Source organism: Geotrypetes seraphini, chromosome 19 (assembly GCF_902459505.1).
Source record: "Geotrypetes seraphini chromosome 19, aGeoSer1.1, whole genome shotgun sequence".
Lineage (NCBI taxonomy): Eukaryota > Metazoa > Chordata > Amphibia > Gymnophiona > Dermophiidae > Geotrypetes > Geotrypetes seraphini.
Window position 1 is genome coordinate 6,143,295 of NC_047102.1, and position 20,499 is coordinate 6,163,793.

Here is a 20,499-nt window from a genome sequence, read left to right on the forward strand (position 1 = left end):
AACTGTTGAGAATTCACCTAAAAATCAATAGTGATTACCTGTGAATAAAGACGTTCTTTCCAAGCATTACAATGATTAGAAATCATATACCCTGAAGCTGAGTGTAAAACATCTTTGTCAAGTACAATGGAGTTCTCTGAGGACAAGCGGACATAGTGTTCTCACATGTGGGTGACGTCGTCCACAGAGCCTGGTGCATATGCTGCCAAGTGTACCATCACTTTAAATCAAGTTCAAACCCATGCTGCTCCTTGTGACCCTGGGCAAATCACTTTATCCTCCCATTGCCCCAAGGTCGTGAGCCCACCAGCACAAACAAGGAAAAATGCTTGAGTATCTGAACATGTAAACTGTTCTGAGTTCCCCTGGGAGAATAGTATAGAAAACTGAATGAATAGTGTGAAAAGTTTCAGCCTTTGATAACCAGAGCTGATATTGTGATGCAATAATGCCTCATTCCACCAATGCCTGAGAGCCAACCTCAGTGATGTCACAAAGGCTTCATTGTCTTACACTTGGTTCACTTTTACTACATTTTGATTTCTAGAGTGGCGCAGTGGTTAAAGCTGCAGCCTCAGCACCCTGAGGTCGTGGGTTCAAACCCACACTGCTCGTTGTGACCCTGGGCAAGTCACTTAATCCCCCCATTGCCCTAGGTACATTAGACAAGATTGTGAACCCACCAGGACAGATAGGAAAAAATGCTCGAGTACCTGAATAAATTCATGTAAACCGTTCTGAGCTCCCTTGGGAGAACGGGATGGAAAATTGAATAAATAATGCTACAACTATGAAGGCAAGCATCTTTGGATTAAGCACACGTTTCTCATCTACAATTAAAATTACTATGCAAAATACTTTGTATATTGCCTTCCGATCCAATGTTCAAGGAATAAACTCAATGGCCATTAATACCAGTTGAACACAGCCAGTTGGAATGAAGAGTTTCTAAATTTTATGAGGTCACCTAGGTCTCCCTGGTAAGCAGCACAGAGGCACAGCAGCACAGAGGCACAGAGGCACAGCAGCACAGAGGTGCTCTCTTTCTATCTCCCGTTTCTCAAGTGATAAACATCTTGAAATTTACGGCAGATGACCATACTGTATAAGCAAACCTCGGTTCAAACGATCACACTGCTATGAAAATGAAAGAGTGAATTAGTGAGAGCATTCCAATTGGCTGTGCTCTGTATTCCTTTTCCCAAGTCTGTTTTGCCCATATAACTAACTGGCAAAGAGCTTTACAGCAGGCAAAATGTTCTTATAACAGGAACAGTTCTTACTGGGAAGAACATGTTGGGATTTTGAAAATTAGTCAAGAGCCAAATATTTTTTTATGCTAAAATGAGCCCTTAAAAGACAAATCTGTACACAAATAGTCAATAGTTTAGTGATATTTCTTCCAAGTGTTTTCAAAATGTCCTTAGACATTAAAAAAAAAAAGTAATTTGAAGCTGTTGGGCACTCAAATGATAACTACAAAAAACATTAAAGCACACAGTTTTGCAATTGGAGATATTTCGCACAGGGTCCCTCCCAAACAAAGTTCTAATGAGAACCAATATCAAAGAATAAGGTACAGCCAAACAGAATAACTAACACATCTGTCGCCCAACGTTTCAGTCCCTAAGGGTCACTGAGGGCTCCTTTTACTAAGGTGAGCTAGCGTTTTTAGTGCACGCAGGAAATTACCGCGTGCTACACTTCTAGACCTAACGCCAGCTCAGTGTTGGCATTCAGGTCTAGCGCAAGCTATTCCGCGCATTAAAGCCCTCGCGCACCTTAGTGAAAGGAGCCCTGAGAGGTTGTTGGTCCCTTGATTGGACAACCGTAGGCGTGATCGGCTTCACAGGGTGTCTCACCTTCCGAGGTTCTCAACATACTTTAAACACATCTTCATTGATGCTTCATGCAACAGTCAAAGGATTATCTTTTCGCATTACTTATCTACAATGTCGTAGTTATTTCTTAGAAGTAAAATGATTCACAACAATCAAACTGATGCACGGAGGAGACAAAAGTTTGACCTCAACAAACCCATTCACATGTTAATCTCACAATGCAAAGAAGAGATTGTGATTTTTGGTCTCTCGAGGAAATGGTTATTTCTGTTCCAAACCTGAAATTGTATGAAGGACAAGGAGCACAGGAGAAACAGTCCCATAACCATGTGCTATACACCCTATTACACAGAAAGAAACAAGAACTGGAAACTAGAGTTTACTCACCAGAAAGTCACAGCACTCTGGCCATGGGTGGGCCTAGACGGGTCTTGCCTACCCAGTTAGGGCTCAGGCTCGTCCACCCGGCAGCTACAGGATTCTTCCCAGAAGCCTTCGCTCTTTCTCTCTCTCCCTCCCTTCCCACCCCCTACAGGCCCATGCAGCAGACTCTCTATTCCTCCCTTCTCATCCCGTGTACCTTTTCTTCAGGTCACCGGCGGCCGACACAGAAGCCTTCCCTCTGAGGCAAGATGCAAAATGTACATGCATGAGAGGGAAGGGCTTCCAAGTCAGCGGCCTGAAGAAAAGGTTCACTATAGAAATGATGAAATAGCACTGTCTGACTATGCCACCCCGTCCTAGTAGTTCCATTGTGGTCATAAAGGGATACATTTGAAAGTCAATGTCTCAGAGGGATAAAGGAAAAGATTATTGTGTTTCGAATGCATTTGTCACGAGAACAGAGATACAACAACTAATTCAGATAAGTGTAATGCAGTTTCTATTTGGGAGAAAGTAACCATTTCTCTGAAATATCACTTGAGTGTTTTCATTTCTAATTACTGTCTTCCACATAGGTTTGGTTTTGTATATACCCTGACAAAAAAAACAACAAAACACCAAAAACCAGCATTAATTTAACAGTTGACACCAGCTGAACACTTAAAAGTTACTTAGCAAATGTTGGAAAATAAACATGTGCCCAATAACATGTCGTTTTCTTGGCTAAACTTGAAATTACCGTATTTCCCCGTAGACAGGCCGCTCCCTTGTATAGGCCGCCCCTCTTGTATACGCCGCAGCAAACGGTGATCTATGTTTTAAAACCGGTAGATAAGCTGCCCCATGGTATTAGCCGCGGCTTATCTTACCGGTACATTACCTGCTGGACGGCTGCCTCCTCGAATCTCCAGCGGTACAGGGCAGTTGCGATCTTTTTGGCATCCAACATGGCCCCGCACCGCTTGCTGAATGGCTGCTGTCACTTCTCACGGGACGCGCAAAAACTGAAGGCAGCCATTCAGCAAGCGGGGCCAGGCTGGATGCCAAAAAGATCACAATGACCCTGCACCGCTGGAGATTCGAGGAGGCAGCCAGCAGCCCGTCCAGCGAGGAATGTATTTAAGGGAGATTTAAAAAAGGTACCGGGGGGGATGATTTTTAAAGGTTAAATAGACTGCCCCCATTTAAGAAAGCCACGCCCCATAGGCAGGTTTGTAAAACTCATGCATAGGCCGCGGTCTATATATGGGGAAATACGGTATACCCTTCCATAACCATGAAACTCAGTCCTCTTCATAATGCTTTTCATTACCCTTAACTCTCTCTAGAAACATTGTGTTCCGTTTAAGCCACTTTTTCAACAACAGGAAAGCCCTTCAAAATCCAGCCCCTGTCAAGACTTTCTTTTGCAAGAGCAGATAGGAAATTAAATACCACAACGTCCTACCTCAATCAAGAAATCTCCAGTCCTCAAGCCAGCTTGCCACGCTACCCCACCTTCATCCACTGACTCCAGGTACTGCAAAGCAGGGAATGCTGGAGTGGGGGTAAATTCTTCAATTGGCGTGTCAGCTTTGGAAAGAAGGAATGCCATATCGTCAAAAAAAAAATAAATAAAAAGGCAACAACACTTTAATAATTTCTCTCAGGCTAAAGTACTGTTTAGACACAAAAAGGCTCCTGGTAGTGTTACTCTAAAGGATCAAACCTGGCTCTTCCCAGTTAAGCACTTTTTAAGCAGCTTTTTTGGCTTTGTAAATATTTAACAAAAGCGTAGAAGACCCCACAAATGGGAAAGACTGGCATCTTTTTGTGGTGGCAGATCTGATAAATGATGCTAGTCTGCCCACAAAAGGTGGCTAAGTTTGTACTGTCACTGCATGTGGGTTACCCTTTCAAAGCTGGGTTTTTTGGTTTGTTTATTTTTAATTAGTTTAGTGTTAAATTTGTTTAAGTTTTGCTTTGAAGAGGAAACTCTCTTTACTTATTCTATCCTGTTGCTACATAGGGATCACCTTTGTTTATCCCATGCCTTTCTGGGACTGTGGTTTTTCTCCACCACTTCCTACAGGTACCTACCACCCCCTTTGTGAAAGAGTTTTACTGATTTTGCTTTTAAACTGCCTTCCATTATGCTTCATTTCAGGGGTGTACAACTCCGGCCCTCGAGGGCCGTAACCCAGTCAGATTTTCAGGATTTCCCCAGCGAATCTGCATGAGATCTATTTGCCTGCACTGCTTCCATTGTATGCATATTGATCTTATGCATATTCATTTGGGAAATCCTGAAAACCGGACCTGGCAAGGGCTGAAATTGTGCACCCTGCTTCATTTCACGTCTTCTAGGTCAGTGTTTCTCAACTTGGTCCTGGAGCACCCCCTTGCCAGTCAGGTTTTCAGGATATCCACATTGAATTTGCATAAACTTGATTTGCATACACTGCCTCCATTATATGCACATTTCTTTCATGCATAGTCACTGTGGATATCCTGAAAACCTGCCTAGCAAGGGAGGTACTCCAGGACCGAGTTGAGAAACACTGCTCTAGCATCTATAGCCTCTCCATTTTTGGAAAAGGTTTGTTTGTTCGTTAATATCTTTCAAGCAGTTAAATATTCTGCATCATATCTCCCATGTCTGTGAAAGAATCTATTACACCATGAGACACGTTACTTTCATCAGGCTTGAATGGTCCTGGAAACTGGAGACTCATCAGTGTTACATGAAACATACTATAGTGGTTGGTTTACAGGAAGCATGTATAATGTGCATGACCTTCGATGAACTACTAACTAGTCCCGGTTTTATTGCGATTGGCTCCACATGGTTAATTCTGCTATTCCATTTACAATTAACCTATTGACCTCAGTATTACCTCTCGTGTTCTTTCCTGCTTTGTTATATTTAAAGATTACATCAGCATCTCTTTAAAATGCTGGCCACAGTGTTTAAAGTTATATCCAAATATTCAGCACTGGGCAGTAAGTAGCCAGATACCAGCACTGAAGGTCCAGGTTAGAAGATCCTGGAGAAGAGACAGCTCAGGGGAAATATGATGGAGATCTCTAAAATACCAAATGGAGTGGAATGGTTAGATGTGAATTACTTGTTTGCTCTTTCCCAAAATACTAGGACTAGGGGGCATGTGATGAAGCTACTAAGTAGTAGATTTAAAACAAACCGGAGATAATATTTCTTCACTCAACGTGTAATTAAACTCTGGAATTTGTTGAGGTGAAAGCAATTAGCTTAGCAGGGTTTAAAAAAAGGTTTGAATAACTTCCTAAAACAAAAGTCCATAAGCTATTATTAAGGATGACTTGGGAAAATCCATTGCTTATTCCTAGGATAAACAGCATAAAATCTGTTTTACTCATTGGGATCTTGCCAGGTACTTGTGACCTGGAGTTACTGTTGGAAACAGGACACTGGGCTTGATGGACTTTGGTCTGTCCCAATAGACAACTCTTATATTCTTATGTAGGTATAGACTGACCACCAGAAGTTATTGAGGTATCACTGAATTCCAGAACTAATTCCCGCACAGCTGCCTAGACAAATTTAGGTCTTTTTATTATTATGATATAGTTAACTATCTCAGTACATGTGCTGAATATTGATGGTACCTGGTTAATTTCCAGTCCCACCACAGACAGCCCTGTCATTGTGCAAAGAGTGCCAGGGCAGTGCATGATGATTTCCAAATGTATCATTTGGATGATGATATTGAAAAATCATGGTATGACCTAAACTAAGCACCTTAAGAGAGATTCTGGGATTTTTCCCTCACTGAAGCTGCAGTTATACCCTTGGGCAGCAGGGGGGCGGTAGACAAGTCAGAGAAAACTACCTGGCCAAGAACGCACTGAACTCTGTGGCTCAGTGCTGAGATCCATTAGAGAAGTGATATAGCCCTGCTAGGTCAAAGGGGCGAGACTCAGGGAGGGAGGAGTAGTTCTGCCCTTGAGTGGAGTGATTCGAAGAGGTCCCCACAGCATGAGACTTCCCAGAGAGAGGCCCTGAGGCAAGAAGTCTCAAAGAGAAAAAGAGCTCCCCGGTATAAGCCTCGACTACAATAGCGAGACTGTTTGGCTGAGATAAAGCCAACTTCTTATGTGGATTTGAATCTGGGGATGGCTGGGGTCAGACCATGGTACTTGATTGAAGAAAGATTGTTTGGGGCGTGGCAGCTACTGGTCACAGACAGGAGCTTGCAAGTCCCAGGCCCTTGTAAGACCTCATTTAGAATATTGTGTACAATTCTAGAGATCACACTTTCAAAAAGATATAAAAAAAAGATGGAGTCGGTCCAGAGGAAGGCTTCATCATAAGGTGTATGGGGACAGACTTAAAGATCTCAATCTGTATACTTTGGAGGATAAGCTGGAGAGGGGAGATATGATAGAGACGTTCAAATACCTACGTGGCATAAATGGGCAGCTCTATGACCTCACAATGCAAGTGCACAATGCAGCCTATAGGAAGAGGAGATGCAAATGTTAAGAGCCTTAGCCAATAGGGAGAGGAGGAGATAGTGGATGCTGTGGATGGGCCATTTGGCCTTTATCTGCCATCATGTTTCTATAACCATAAAGCTCTATGACATCACAATGCAGGTGTAAAGAGCCTTAGCCTATAGGAAGAGGAGATGCAAATGTTAAGAGCCTTGGCCAATAGGGAGAGGAGGAGATAGTGGATGCTGTGGATGGGCCATTTGGCCTTTATCTGCCATCATGTTTCTATAACCATAAAGCTCTATGACATCACAATGCAGGTGTAAAGAGCCTTAGCCTATAGGAAGAGGAGATGCAAATGTTAAGAGTCTTAGCCAATAGGGAGAGGGGAAATATGAAAAGAGACATTCAAATACCTACATGATGTAAATGCACATGAGTCGAGTCTCTTTCATTTGAAAGGAAGCTCTGGAATGAGAGGGCATAGCATGAAGTTAAGAGGTGAAGGCTCAGGAGTAATCCAAGGAAATACTTTTTTACAGAAAGGGTGGTAGATGTGTGGAACAGTCTCCCGGAAGAGGTGGTGGAGACAGAGACAGTGTCTGAATTTAAGAAAGCGTGGGACAGTCACGTGAGATCTCTTAGAGAGAGGAAGAGATAATGGTTACTGCGGATGGGCAGAATGGATGGGCCATTTGGCCTTTATCTGCCACCATGTTTCTATCTATAAGAATTGCCGTATTGGGACAGACCAAAGGCCCATGAAACCCAGCCTCCTGTTTCTTGTTCCTGAGCCCATGAAACAACAGGATTCAGGTCCTCCATTAATAGAGAATTCATTGCACCTTTTGAAGTGGTTTGTGTGAATGTTTGGTTGAATGCATAGAGGAGTTCAGGAAGGCCCAGATAGGACTCTGCCCCACAGCTCTTACCCAGGAACAAGCTGCTTCTACCAGGATAAGTGATCTCTGAATATCGGGACCATAAACCATTCCTTTTTAATATTCGTAACCCTTGTGAAACAAACTGCTCACTTATTGAAAGCGGTGACTTTTCAATGTATAAAGGATGATTGGCATGACGCTAATTTACTCCTGGATGTTCCCCTCCTCTGTTAGCGTGACTCCTTTTGATTTCCTTCTTTTAATGGCATGTTTAACAGATGTTTGGGGGTTTTAAAAAAAAAATCTATTTTTTTTTTTTTAATTATTTCTATACCGTCTAAACCTAAACGGTTTACATGATAATACATACATAAATTGATCCAAGATGGCTGCAGACCCTTCCGGCTGAGTAACACGCCGAAGAGTCTTACCTCTAACAATCTTTAACTTGCTGCTCGCAACTTCTGCCTTTTCTTCATGCCGAAACGAAGAGGACGCAGTGTTCGGCAATATCGAGGAGATTCTCTGACGTATGCAGGAGACACCCCAGGCGTCGGGGGTCCCGCTGGAGTCGCAACGGAGGAGCGGAACGGATGCTACCTCCCTGGGCTTGGAAACAACATTAAGCCCCGACGCCAGAGTACCTCCCCCTCAGGTTACCAGCTCCCCACGAGAGGAGGTGCTGTTGGAGCATGAGCAGTGCTCTCCCTCGGAGGCCACAGAGATCAGAGAGGGGAGACTGGAGACTAACTCTCCTTTTCAGGAGAGTTTAGAAGAGTCTGAGAGCCTAACAACTGAAGGGGTAATTTGGAACCAGAGGAATGCTGTTCAAGAAGGAACATCAATATCAACCGGTGAGACTTCTCATATTATCAATGCTTGGCTTTGGAGATGATCACAGTGCAATTGAGAAGGAGCCCGATCATTGACTAAAGAACTGGTCTTGAAAGGAAGAAAGCTGAAGCTAACAAGGCCTGAATCGGCCTATCACCAAAGGTGGTGGAAACCATCCCTTTAAAAATATTTTGGGCACACTTGGAGCTAGGAAAAAAAAAAAGCTAGTGGGCCTTTTTTGTAGTCTTACCTGCTACTAGTTGCTATGCAAATATGTACTGTATTCACGTACACTTATTTTATTCCGTGACGGATAGAATACCACATTTTTAATTGTTTTTTTTGGTCCAGAACAAGTTCTAATTCATAGTAATATAGTAAATGATGGCAGATAAAAGACCTGGATGGTCCATCCAGTAGGTTCAAAATGGCGGCAAGAGCTGTGCCTGCCACTTTCTGCAGATTACACACCTCTATGCGTTATAAACAACATTCAACTATTTTTGCTCCCCTCCCACCTGCAGCCAATAAGCAAGTTCACCTATGTGAAATTTCCCCTAGACGAAGACCACTTCAGGGTGGTTGAGGTTCGACTTAGGGCAAAGTCTGCACAAGAGGGTTAAAATCATGTTACGCTTTCGATGCGCATTTTCACCATTTTAAGTTAGTTTCTTTGAAAATGGCTAATATATGGGCATGGCCGGACATTGGTGAAAGTTTCCCAGAGGAACAGAACACTGAACGTACATGTGATGGAAAGTTTTTTGTTATTTTTCAACCTTTGCAGGCTGAACTTTTTCTGTCAGATTGTCATTTTGGTGTATATATATATATATATTAGTTCTGAATAGCATAATGACTTCCTAGCTAAACTGCACTGACAGTGTAACATGGTAGCCAGAATATGGTACCACCCAATTCAATTACCCCTATCCGCAATGTGATTATGAACAAGTCAGTTTATCCTGTCAAATGTTAGCTCTTTGGGGCATGGAGATTGTACACCTGTGAATTATCCCATACAAGACAGCCCTACTTGGACATCTGAAAATAATAAATGGCAAAAAATAAGATGATTAATTTATAAAGAAAATAAATTGGGTTTGATACAGCCAAAAACTACTAATGCCACCTTCCAGAAATGGCTTTTTATCTATGGCTCACATTGATTACTTACTGTATTCATGTGCTGACTTCAATATTTTTTCCATTACCCATAATCCTTACATTTTATTTTTAAACCAATAATCCTATCTGGGATTGAAATTTGCTCGCTTCATGTCAATGAAAATTTGCAGAGAATTCCAGTTGGCATCTCTGGAACATCTAAATCATGCAGGAAGGCATCACTGCAGCCTCGTGAAAAACCGGGAGACTCTTTCAGCAGATTTGCAGTCTGCAAATGTCTTTATGGGTTTCTGCCTTGTTTGGGGCATTAGTTGTATGTTTTGGAAGATCAAAAATTTCCTCTACATCCTGCATGAAGTAGAAGAACCATAACATCTGGGAATTCCTTTTTCATTTCGGCTACATTTATTTAGTTAGGTAATTCTAAATAAATCCAATATGTGCATAAATGTATTGTTTCTGTACATTTTGCCATTACAAACACACACACACACACACACACACACACACACACACACAGGGTGAGGCAGAGAATGCTAAATTTTGAGCCACATTGCTGGGTGGAGCATTTCTTTCATCTAATCTGAATAGCAGTCACCCATATCATAATGTGTTTTACATGCTGGTTAAAAAAAACCTCCAAATAAATACCCAACTTTCTTTCCCCCTTCCTAGTTGCACATATATAAAACTACACGATATGCATAAAACTAGAAGCAGTTAAAACAGAAAAGTCTGCATTTCTATGAGCAACATAACATGACAGACTGAAGCATAGTTGTCTAGCAACCAAGTGAACGAAGAAATAATTCCTTTTCATTGTCAGGCAGCTAACATGTTTCACACAAACACACACACACACATATACATTTGTATACAATAAAATATACTTGCCTTTTGCCCCTCTGAGCACAAATCCAAACCCTTCATTGTCTTTTTTCGTCAGGACCACTGTCTTTTCTTCAATTATGCAGTCACTGTAGAAAGAATTCCGAGGATAGTGACCATTATTACATCCCATCACCACCATCACTGATGTAGCTCCTCCGGCGTGCCGGCTCATCACCACCACCACAGCCAATTCATCAAATTACATTGCAGTATCCCAACCATGGTGAAATATTACATCAAAAAAAATGGCAAAAGAAATTATATGGACAAAGCCCGACCCTACATGAAAGCATGACATAATGTTAACTTAAATGAATGAAAGAGACAAACAAGAGAGAAAGCAAGCAACGAAACCATGCACGGTAGGCTTTTGTTAGGTATGAATGCCTAAATGAATGTGGGACCATGTCAGCTGTGTGCTAGCCAGGACTCTCAACAAAAAGGAAAAAAAAAAAAAAAGCAAGTGAACTGAATGACATTTATTATCGAGAAACTCTTCGGTCATGAATGTACCGGATGCATCTTCTAGAGAAGGCAAAATGAAACCAGCCAGAGGAAAAACGAGGCAGCATTTTAAAAATTTTTAATTATATTATTTTCCTGTGCTAGCTAGCTACAGGCACAAACGTAGTCAGAAAGCTGAGCCTCGCATCAAAAGCCCTTTTTCAATTCTATTGAATGTTGCATGCTGCAAAAAAAATCCCACATGATCATCTGACAACCTACAATGCTAACAGCGTGCAGCTGCCCTGGCGTCATCGGGCATAGATTTCCACAGCATCAAGAATCTGCATAATTTAAATAGTATCACGGCAGCTACAATCCTGAGCACAGTTAAATAGGACCCCTTGTGCTTACCTAACAGAAGTGTATATTTGTAATGAAGCAATGATTCGGGGGGAGGGGAAGGGGGGGGGTGAAGCTAACGAATGAGCAAGTGCTCACAGAACGTATTCCTAAAAAGAACCACTCTACAGAGGCTTCTCTATCATTACAAAGAAATGGTTTAAATTAAAATAAATAAATATCCCTATATTAAAAATTTCTCTGGACTAACACCATGCAGCTACAGCTGTTCCTTTGTGAATTTCTTAATGCAAATGCAAAAGTGAGCTCAAACCGTGCTCTCTCCATGCTAAGTAACAGTTAATTAATTCACTATTCACATCACTTTAATTCCGTTCTAAAGGAAGGCGAAGATTAAGAGGATTTCAAACATAGATATCGAGTACAAAACTACTGCCCCTAGATGGAACAGGTTTGTGGGCATGCTGGGGTGAAATGAAGGCAGATGCACTGTAAGACATCTCTCTGCAAAGTGGGCCCAAGGAGTGGGCTTGGGACGAGCCGCTCTCTTCCAGGCCACAAAAGTTACCACTGCAGATGAGGGGAAGGGGAACAGATGGGAAAATCAGCATGATCCCAGGTTGAAAGCAAGTCTTCAAAGGGCTTTTTTGGGAACAGTGCCAATATCACATCATTGGGTAAAAGGTGAATGTTAAAGTGGCTCCTGGGGATGGGGGAGGAGGGAGAGAGACATTCATTTAGGTTCTCTCTGTCACTGGCTGCACAGAACCGTCACAAATGAAGACATGGAGAAGAGGGAGTCTGGTATTTTAAATATAGTTGTCAATGGAGCAAACCTCTATAGCAGGGGTGTCCAATGTCGGTCCTCGAGGGCCGCAGTCCAGTCGGATTTTCAGGATTTCCCCAATGAATATACATGAGGTCTATTTGCATGCACTGCTTTCATTGTATGCTAATAGATCTCATGTATATTCATTGGGGAAATCCTGAAAACCCGACTGGATTGCGGCCATCGAGGACTGACATTGGACACCCCTGCTCTATAGCTTTTACAATTTTAATCTTCTGCCATTAAAAAAACACATAATGTATCCCCAGGCACCATTAATATGAATCTTGGTTGAAGTAAGTATTCATAGACCAACACAACAACCGTAAGAAGTTATCTTACTGTTGTGACCAACTTCAATCTATCCAATTCTATATACAGTACTTCATAGGTCCTCAGCGGGCCACCACATACTCAAACCATTTCATTGTATGTGGCTTTATGCTCCAAATCCTCATCGGACCATGTAACCATTTTTTAAATTTTTTGAGATAAAGCTTATTATATATTATTATATATTTATAATAAGCTTTATCTCAAAAAATTTAAAAAATGGTTACATGGTCCGATGAGGATTTGGAGCATAAAGCCACATACAATGAAATGGTTTGAGTATGTGGTGGCCCGCTGAGGACCTATGAAGTATATAGAATTGGATAGATTGAAGTTGGTCACAACAGTAAGATAACTTCTTACGGTTGTTGTGTTGGATTAAAAAAACACAAGCACACACTTTTTATATGACCTAAAAAAACAACACTTTTTTATATGACCTCATTTAAAAAAAGCAACAAATTGAACTTTTACCATTAAAGATCCTAGATAAACAGTTTAAGGGATATTACAAAACATTAGTTTTTAAATTATGTTTTTAAAGTTTATTTAAATTTTGTTATCCCGCCTTTTCAAAGTGGCCAACATTCATAAAACATTTGAGTGAGGTAAAGACAATTAAGACAGAATAATAAAAAGACATCAAATATTAAAATATCATCATTTTTTTTTAAAAACTAATACAGCAATGACAACAGCAACTAAACATAAAACAGAAGATTGTACTGGCACAAAAAGGAAGGGGGAAGAAGTGCAATATTTTTGAAAGGAAAGAACAAATAAGGATAAAACAAAAGGTAGGCTGGACACAGCAGATTTTTCTGAGCAGAAAGGCTGGTCAGAAGAAAATTCTACTATTTGGTTAAGAGAGAACATCCTTAAAAAGACATTTGAGCTGCAAAGGCATCTTCAAAGAGTATCATTTTTAAGCTTGATTTAAATTTGTCTAATGAATTAATTTCTCGAATATAAGCTGGGGCTGAGTTCCATAATGCGGGTGAAAATTAAAGGATAAAGTGGTAAGGTAGCTTTGCTAGTCCACTTTTAAATGTAATAGATAGAAATAAAACAAACACATGAAAATAAGATTCTGCTTTTTTTTTTTTTTTTATTGGGCTAACGAGACATTCTTCATTAGCTTTCAAAGGCAATACATTCTTCTTCAGATCAGAAATGAGCAAAGGGTAACACATCAGAATATATAAGTGAAGCCTAAAAGTTTTCCAATGCCAATGTCACAAGGAAATGTAAAAGTGGGTGGTGGGTGAGACACAGGGAGAGATGGATGGGTGATCAGAAAGTGACAAAGCAGTATAATTTGTCTATGCCCCAAAAATCAAAGTAATTCAGCCAGCTACTGACCAATTAAATTGCTTGGCCAAGTGTCATTGAATCTCACAGTAGGCACCCAAATCAAAGCCGGCTATGTTGTTGGTTCTCTGGAGGCGGAGTCAGCACCGGGCCATTTAAATGCCAGGTTGACTGCAGAAAATCTGTCCTATTTCTATGCGGTAACCTATGGCCGCTTAAGTGCTGAATACTGACTTAAGTGACTATGTGTTAGACGTCTTGAAAGGAACCAGCTAGAGCATGCACAGTCCCCGGCTTTGAATAAATGAGACCATAGGTGTTGGAACGGGAGAGGTCACAGGGGGCCATTGGCTCCCAAAAAATTCTCAGTTGTTTTTTGTTTTCTTCTTCTTCCGTTTTTGCCTTCCCCTCCTTCTCCCGGATGACTTGTTTAAATCCCGTTGGGAGTCTATCACACAGCGTCAGACAGCAGGCCTGCCTCGGAACCCTTCATTCTACTTCAGGGGGCAGGCCTGCTCATGGAAGCTGCACGATGCCAGGAGGAGGTGGGTGGGAGACTCGGGAGCTCCTGGGCCCCTCCAAAAGAAGCAGCATTCCACTGTCTATGTATGAGACCCCCAAAGTTTATAATGTGATAGGAAACCCAGAGTGTGTCATTGGAATCCTTTATGTTTCACAATATCATTTCCTCTGTGAGAAATTCCCTAACCCCTATTTGTCCCGTTTGGCTGTTTTGATTAGATTGTAAGCTCCATTGAGCAGGGATTGGCTCTTACATGTTTAGTGTACACCGTTGCATATGTCTGGCATTTCTATATAAATGATAAGCAGTAGTAGAATATATTCTGATATACGTCATTTCTGATCTGAAGAAGAAGGTATCGCCTTTGAAAGCTAATTCAAAAATGTATTTAGTTAGGTCCACAAAGAAGGACTCATTTTATTTTATTTTCTTCGTTTCATTTTGTTTCTATTTATTACCTTTAATTAAATACAAATCAAACCCTCAAGACATGTTTACATGTTGGAAATGGCTATTATAAATGCATAGATGACATGGTCACAGAAGCATGCCCTCAACACCTGTGCACAATTTATAAAACATGCAAGTACACACAGAGACCACATGCACCTTCACAGCCCTCTAATCAGGGGTTACTTTACGTGAAATTATTATTGCACCAGAGGTACCCTATTAAAATGTTACCCCCCCCCTTTGAATAGTGTTATTTCTCATTCTTGTTGATTCATGATCTCCAAGCTAAGCCAGTGTCCCCCCCCCCCCCACTCTCTCCTAATCCTAGGCCTCCCAACAAATTAATTGAGTGAATACAAAGTGGTATTGCTAGCATTGAATGTTTCCTTTTGTATAGAAGGTATAGGAATAATCCTTAGTAAATAGGAGCTATTGTGATTAAGATGTTACGAATACCGCAGAGTGACTTCAAAAGAAGAATTGGAACAGGGCAATCAGCTATGGAGCATTGTCTAATGAGAGGTAGCGAGAGAAAGGGCAGCTAACGTTTACTCAGAGACAGGACACCTGTGATAGACAATTGGACAATATATACGACACAGGAAGGAAAATTTCACTTTTATCTTTTTCACTTAGTATTAGTATTAGTATTATGATGTACGGGGCGAACTCATTTAGGGCATAGTTTTTAAGCGTAATATGAGTTGTCTGCCCGGGGATACTGAGGTCTTTCTCTTCAACACTCTCCTCATTATGGTTTGGGTAAAGAGGGTTTATTGCCTTTCTATTTTCTTTGCCAAAATTTCTTTGGAATACTAAAGCAGTGCACCTACCACACAAACAGACTCTTTTGAACTAGAGGGGCAAGTCTTCCTATATCCTAAGCTCTCATTTATACATTTGAACACACCCATGTGTACACTCTTCTGCATGCTTTAATAATCTCAAAGTTAGATTACTGTAACGTGGTAAACTAAACTAAATCTCAACCTTATATACCGGGTCTTCGAGCAAAGGAAGCTCGACGCGGTTAACAATAAATTAAAAAAAAATAAAGTAAACTGAAATACAAGAGAGTTAGTTTTCAAAATGTTTAGCGAATAAAAAAAAGTTTTTAGAAGTTTACGGAAGAGTTGGAAGGAACTGGGACACCTCGAAATTAGGGGAAGTTCATTCCATAAACGCCAGAGAGCTGCTAAAACTCTTAACTTTTAATGTACATCGCTTTGAATCAAGATAAAGCGATTAATCAAAACTGAATTAAACTTGGAAACTTAACTCCTTGAATTCCTTTCCTGGAAGGAAGAGAAAGTTTAAATCGATGAATGCCTCTCGCATATGAAAATCTATAAACATTCCATAGCAGAGGAACAAGAGGAGCAAAGATACCACGTAAAATCTTAAAAACAATACATAAACACTTAAACTGAATTCTAAAATAAACTGGGAGCCAATGGAGAGAGAAAAGCAAAGGAGTCTTTCCATAGATCAACTTTGCGGCGGTATTCTGAATCAATTGTAGACTTTGAAGGCAGTTCTTGCTGATGCCAAGATAAATGGCGTTACAATAATCTAACCGGGATAATATAATAGACCAGAACAGAAAAATGACGTTGATGGAAAAGAGATCTGACCTTCCTCAACATTCGTAAGCTGAAAAAACATTTCTTAACCAGAGAGTTTATTTGATCCTTAAAAGTAAGAGAAGAATCAAAAAGTATTCCCAAAATCTTAGAAGAGAACTCAATATGTCGGGAGGCTCCAGAATCCAAAAGTACAGTGGAAGGAAGATGATCCAATTTTGTGCCTAACCACAGAAGTTTAGTTTTAGCTGTATTTAGCTTCCTCTGGACAGACATAGCCCAAGTTTGAAGTTTAGAGATTCAGTGATTTATTTTAAAAGTTAAATTGGTAATATTTGGATCAATCTCAATCAGTATAATAACGTCATCCGCATAAGTAAAAAGTGTTTCTCACACTTACAGCTTATAAATATTCAAAGTTGTCATATAAAGATTGAACAAAATTGGGGAAAGCGGAGAGCCCTGGGGAACTCTGCAAGGAGGTTGCCAGGAATTAGAAATATTGCCATCAATATTAACTGAATAAGATCGGGAGAATAAAAATTTAGGAAAACCAAACAAGAACAACCCGATTAAGACCGATATCGGAAAGTAATTGGAGCAAAATGTCATGATGTACTTCATCAAACACTGCGGACAAATCAAACTGAAGCAAAAAGGATTACAAACTATGCGAAACACTGCAATAAAAGTTTTGGGCTATATGAAAAAGTTAATAGTGTTGCACCCCTCTATTTGCAATATCAGTAGTTACTGTCCACTATAGAATTCGATTTAAAGCCTTAATTCTTGCACATCGAGGTTTTTATTATTATTCATTATAGTCTGACTATTTGCATTCATTTCTAATTCCTTATTCATCCTCAAGACCTTAAAGATCTATTCAAGGTAACAGGTTAGTACTCCCTTCGGCTAATAGAGCTAGGTGGGAGTGTACATGAAATAAAGCGTTCTGCTTTGCAGTTCCGAACTTATAGAATCATTTGCCCCGAGAGTTAAGATTAGAGGAAAAATTCAAATCTTTTAAAACTATGTTTAAAAAAGGTGGGGGGTTTTTTTGGTTGTTTTTTTTTTTAAGAAAAAAGAAGCATTCGGACAAGATTCGATCCAATCTGAATTAACCCATATTTATTTATTTTCTACATATTCTACAATTCTATGTGGATTACAAATTATTCAAGTACTCAAGCATTTTTCCCTATCTGTCCCAGTGGGCTCACACTCTATCTAATGTACCTGGGGCAATGGGGGGGGGGGGTTAAGTGGCAACATCACTGTTTGTAAGCCCTCTATCCCCTTGCAGTTACATGAAAAGGCTCTTACGCCAATTATCTCAGCAGTTATGCATGCAGTAGCAGAATTGCCCTTTTAATGGTAAGCTCTCTGGGGACAGGGGCTATCTACTGTACCTTATAGAACTAAATTTTCACTACTGTTGAATAGACCTGAGCTAAAATGTAAAAAAAAAAATATATATATATATATATAAAGAGAGATAAACTAAAGTAACGTGCCCATAAAACAGAAATCAGACTTTTAGGAACAAGTTTCACTAAGCTACAAAAACCAAAGCAAGTTTGTGCAGACTTTGTCCCTGCGCAGGCAGATTGCGTATTATCCCCTCTTTCTGACGGTATTTGTAGTTTGTGTCCGGGTTACTGACACTTTGGTAGTGCAAAGTTGGTTAGAAGAACAAGATACAGAAGTACAAAAATCCTGCAGACCAGTAACCAGAAAACAAAAGGCAGAATCTACCAAAAAGGGCAGTTTCTTAAAAAAACTAATGAGATCCTACATGGCCATTGTTGGCCGATTCAACTTTTTGTTGCCTAGTACAAGTTGGTTACCCACGTCATTGCTTGTGACACAGTGGTTGAAGCTAAGGCCTCGGCATCCTGAGGTTGTGCGTTTCAAACCCAGGCTGCTCCTTTTGATGTCACAATGCCTCATTCCACCAATAAGAGCCAACCACATCAGTGATGTCACAATGGCGTGATTGTCCTAGACTTGGCTCACTTTTAATACATTTTGATTTCTAGAGTGGCGCAGTGGTTAAAGCTACAGCCTCAGCACCCTGAGGTTGTGGGTTCGATCTTCGTGACCCTACTTGTGACCCTGGGCTGGTCACTCAACAACCCATTGCCTGGGTACTTTAGTTAGAATGTGAGCCCACCAGCACAGTTAGGGAAAATACTTAGGGTACCTGATTAGATTCTGAACCCTTGCGGGCTGCTCAGATGGCTGTGTCGATGGCCAGTCTATCAAATAAACAAACTTGGAAAAAGAAAAAGCTCTCTGTCATTCCACATTTTGGTCTTGGAATGACCTTCAAAAATATTTATGGCCTCTCACGAGTGCTCTCAGGCATCTACAAGAAATTGTAACACATTAGGCATAATTTTCAATAAAAAAAAATGAAATAATAAAAAGTTTTGCCAGAGGCTGAGACTGAGAGGAACATTTTGGAAATGGAGCTTGTCATTCAGGTGCAACGTTATTCCAGCTCTAACCACACATGTCCTCATTTTTGATCAAACGTTCTATTTTCCCCCCATAGTGCTTTTCAGAGCCTTGCAAGTATGTAATGGCGTCTGAGGTACCATACATCAAAATCAGTAAATCTCTTTAGGATTCTGATTTATGAAAGGGACTTCATGAAAACTAATCCCTCATCCCTTACCAGCCCTCACATTTGTCACTCAAGAGAACTTTGAATACAATGAAACCCTTCTATAATGCAAAATACACAGAGATGAATATTTTCAAACAAATCTAGATGCAGTGGAATGGAATAATATGGCCGGGTGGGAACATTTGTAAATGGATGTCCCCTTTGGGAGTTCTGGAGCCTTTTGGGGGTGGGGAGGGTCGCTCTGCTGGCCCAATTGCTTCTAGGCTGCTGGAATAACGCTGCTTGTGAAGTGGCTCACAAGCAGCATTATACTTTTATGAAACAGATAAATAAAATTTTGTGAAAATACCTTTATAAAATGATATTCATACCAACTGATCAGGCCACATATGATTCACATGCTTAGGATTTGGAATAAATATGTGGATTTTACTCTACTGATATACAAAAGTCCATCTGAGTAAACTGTGCAGGGAATGGAATCGCACAAACAGTCCAAAGAAGATACTGTATCTGTCAAAGATACTGTAACAATCAGTGGCCCACAGTAGGAACCTCTATCACTGCTTTGTAAATGCCATCAAGCTTCAAGTTTATTAAAAATTTGTTGTACACGCAAACTCAAGTACTTCAATGCGCTTATATTCTTATGTTCAGAGTCACAAAGAAGGATGTCAGGTCAAAAGCGCACCGGGACAAAGGCGCGTGCAGACAATGAGCGCAGCGCGGAGGCGCGCACCGCAGAAAATTACTGTTTTTAGGGCTCCAATGGGGGGGCGTGGGGGGGAACCCCCCCACTTTACTTAATAGAGATCGTGCCGCATTGTGGGGGTGTTGTGGGGGGTTTGGGGGGTTGTAACCCCCCACATTTTACTGAAAACTTCACTTTTTCCCTGTTTTTAGGGAAAAAGTTAAGTTTACAGTAAAATGTGGAGGGTTACAACCCCCAAACCCTCCATAACGCCGGCGCCATCTCTATTAAGTAAACTGGGGGGGGCTCCCCAACAAAACCCCCTGTCGCAGCCCCTAAAAACTAATTTTCTTCGGCGCGCGCCTCCATCTTGCGCTCAGTTGTCGGCGCGCACCTTTGTCTTTTGCGGGGTTGTCTATGAACCCAAAGAAGACAGTCTCTGCTTGAAAGAGCTTACAATCTAGAAGACAAAGAAGCAGGATGTCATGGATAACAGTTAAGGGGAACGGTTAATCTGCTGGCTGGGTTGGTGTGCAGTACGGAAACTCTTCCAGTCCCTTAACCATCTTAGTCGCTCTCTTTTCAAACCCTGGATTTTAGCTGTAACATGTTAATATTTCCTTTCAGAAGTGCAGATATGGACTAGACACTATTCTGAAGAGTGAGCTGCAGAGAAGATGCTTAACTCCACTCAGACCAATAGTGAATTAGGCTATACTGCTAATTATGAGTAATTAAGCTAAGCACTATAAAGCCAGCCCATGGCAGGACTTCTTTAAACTTGATGACAGCGACTGGGGAAATAGCAGAACAGAGGATTTATTAGGGGGGGGGGAGCATGTGGAGAGGAAGGAGATACAAACCAGCAAAGGGGGGGGGGAGATACAGAAGCAGAGCCAAAGACTGGTGACAGAACAATG

At 40.9% G+C, this 20,499-nt stretch overlaps 1 protein-coding gene across 2 annotated transcripts in view; it reads right to left on the reverse strand.

Moving 5' to 3' along the window:
• The window catches only part of SHANK2 (SH3 and multiple ankyrin repeat domains 2), a 349,291-nt gene that overhangs the window by 139,517 nt on the left and 189,275 nt on the right, over positions 1-20,499 (reverse strand). For both annotated transcript variants that reach the window (XM_033928600.1, XM_033928599.1), the window contains exons 16-17: positions 10,421-10,503; positions 3,673-3,797 (exon numbers count right to left, since the gene is read on the reverse strand). In XM_033928600.1, the coding sequence (XP_033784491.1) occupies positions 3,673-3,797; positions 10,421-10,503 (208 nt within the window). The remainder of the gene's footprint in view (positions 1-3,672; positions 3,798-10,420; positions 10,504-20,499) is intronic.